Raw genomic sequence first — 2,500 nt, 5'->3', positions numbered from 1 at the left:
CAAAGTTCCGCGCACAGCACGCGAGACAACTTCAGCGTCCTTTTCTTCCAGGTGCCACCCAAGAACATCAGGGACACCAGGTGGCAATATTGAAATCACCCATTATTACCACAGGTTTACTTTGCAAGGCGAAATCCTCCAATACAGTGTCGAAAAAATGAAAAATCTCTTGAAGGGACGAACAAGGTGGCCGATAAATTACGCTAAAGATGAATGCACCGGTCTGAATAAAAGGTATGCGGGGCTCAAAACTGTGCATTGCGGGAGCGATTCATAAGAAATACTGTTTTTAATGTACAAAGCTACACCACCCCCTTTTTTGTTTTTCCTGGACAGTGTTTCACATCTGTAACCCGGAAAGCAGACAACATCGCTCAAATCGCTCAAAAACAACATCGTTCAAAGTTTATGTATTTGTCCTTTGTTTCAGGGAGTGCAACCATGTGCCGCACGACCTGGTAGAAGGAAACCTGGACTTGGGGACAGAACTGATGGGTGAGTAAAAGGCCATGTGTTCTACCGCCACGATAGTATTAAAATGGGCTCGCATGTGGAGAGCTTGCGGGAATGGCAGGCATAAAAAGAAACCGTAGATGGGTTACGCTCTGAAAAAAACAAACAAACAAAACAACCAGCAGTGATTTTTCTGAAACTTTCGCTTGTCGTCGATGTGTACAGAAGACGACAAGCGAAATCTTCAGAAAAATCGCTGCTGGTTGTTTACTGACATAGGTAGCATATCTACTTGTATGCTGCTCTGCTACGTTAAGCATTGGGAAATGTCTGAAATGAAGGGCTGATACCGACGCTGGGTAGGACATGTAGTGGGAAGAGAGTATAACCGATGGTCGATTAGGGTAACAAACTGGATTCCAAGGGAAGGAAAGTGTAGCAGGGGGCGGCAGAAAGTTAAGTGGGCGGATGAGGTTAAGACGTTCGCAGGGGTCAAGTGGATGCAGCTAGCACAGAACCGGGTTAATTGGAGAAATATGGGAGAGGCCTTCGCCCTTCAGTGGGTACAGTCAGGCTGATGTTGATGATGATGATACCGACGCTTGCACTAGAGGAATTCTAACGTTTTCTTTTTTTTTTTTTTAACAGAGAGGTGTTCAATAGGGGCATATAACAAAAGGAATACCGAATACAGGAAATAAACCAAAGCCAGCCCGCATGGCATTCGTTAAGAATGAGCCCACAAGATGTTCAGAGCGCGTGCAATTGCGATGTCTTGCCAGCTGGCTAGCAATGGTCAATAGTAGTAAATGCTATTGTACATTCATGACGAATTCTGTTTGAATATGCTTCGAAGTCAGAACTATAGCATTGATTGGAAAACATTCCATGAAACAGCTAAAGTTGATCACAACGGTATTAAAGCCAGATGCCGGTGCTTAAAATGATTTGTTGTTTTAAATTTTAGCACTGATCGGCTAATTGGCTCATACTCCTTCTTCCGCGCTTCTTAAAAATCTACACTAAAAAGCGAAATGAATAGCGGTGCTTACATGGGCTCCACAGGAGCGGGTTTAGTTAAGTTATCGGGTCCAAACCCGGTTACAGGGTTCATCAAAATGCTGTCGGGTAGGGTAGAGGGGTCGAGTCGAGTCAACTCTGGTGCAGTGGATGAGTTGACTCGACTCCGCTGCAGGAACTAAGTAAACGCGGTCCAGTTGAGTTGGGCCACAGTGGGAGAGAAGAGCAGTGCAAAAAACACTGGGAATTCACGAAAAAAAAAAGCGCAATTGGGTGCCGTCTGCTAGTTATTTGCCTATACGCGAAGCGCCGCCGTAATCGCCGTTTGTCGGGTCTGGTTCAAATAAACCCGGTCCGCAGAGTCTGCTCAACTCGACTCCTTAACTCAACCCTCGCAGTCGGGTCCATGTAAACAGGATGAATGAGTGTATGGCGGTTAATATGCGCTTGCATTTGTCCTCTAATATTGTTGCGTCATGCAGCATTCGACCCGCCAGCCATGATCACGTTCAAGGACCCACTGTCGATGAAGCCTCCATTGAACGGGAGCAACGGCACCATCCTGGGCCTGGCATCACAGCCAAAGGGCCGCGTCCCGTCGCCGTCCTAAGCAGTTCAGTGTGGATGCCATGCAAGGCCCAATGTGGGGCGCTGATTCGTCAGTGCTGTGGTCCGGCTCTGGGCCGTCAAGCCCCCACACACCTGCCCGGTCGATGACGAAGTGTTATTCGTCCCTCTTTGGTCGCGAAATAGAGCAGGCGACTCTCGAAAGACGTGAAAAACACTTGTACGGCACTGCGGTCGTCTTGTGGCCGATCTCAATGTGCCCCGTGTGCTCAATGTGGAAGGAGTGCGCGGTCGCTAAGCCGATGGGAACAGCGCATTCATTCGAACATGAATACAAAGCATCAGTGCGCGCTAGAACACTGCGCTGCTCAACCACATTTACCGGTTCCGACCCCCACCTTCTCGACTCGGAGATTCTTTCGCTGGTAATTGCAGCGCTGGACATTTAGGTGGCCACACA

At 48.1% G+C, this 2,500-nt stretch overlaps 1 protein-coding gene across 1 annotated transcript in view; it reads left to right on the top strand.

The window, feature by feature from the left end:
* The window catches only part of LOC146198861 (synaptogenesis protein syg-2-like), a 359,012-nt gene that overhangs the window by 356,332 nt on the left and 180 nt on the right, over nt 1–2,500 (top strand). Inside the window, exons 11-12 of the mRNA XM_084592669.1 lie at nt 431–495; nt 1,956–2,500. The exon at nt 1,956–2,500 is cut by the window's right edge and continues 180 nt beyond it. Of these exons, the coding sequence (XP_084448795.1) occupies nt 431–495; nt 1,956–2,083 (193 nt within the window). The 3' untranslated portion in view covers nt 2,084–2,500. The remainder of the gene's footprint in view (nt 1–430; nt 496–1,955) is intronic.

The sequence above is a fragment of the Amblyomma maculatum genome, chromosome 2 (assembly GCF_055883805.1).
Source record: "Amblyomma maculatum isolate TAMU_Amacu chromosome 2, ASM5588380v1, whole genome shotgun sequence".
Lineage (NCBI taxonomy): Eukaryota > Metazoa > Arthropoda > Arachnida > Ixodida > Ixodidae > Amblyomma > Amblyomma maculatum.
The sequence above is the reverse complement of the archived record's forward strand: the minus strand, read 5'-3'. Positions and strand labels throughout refer to the sequence as shown.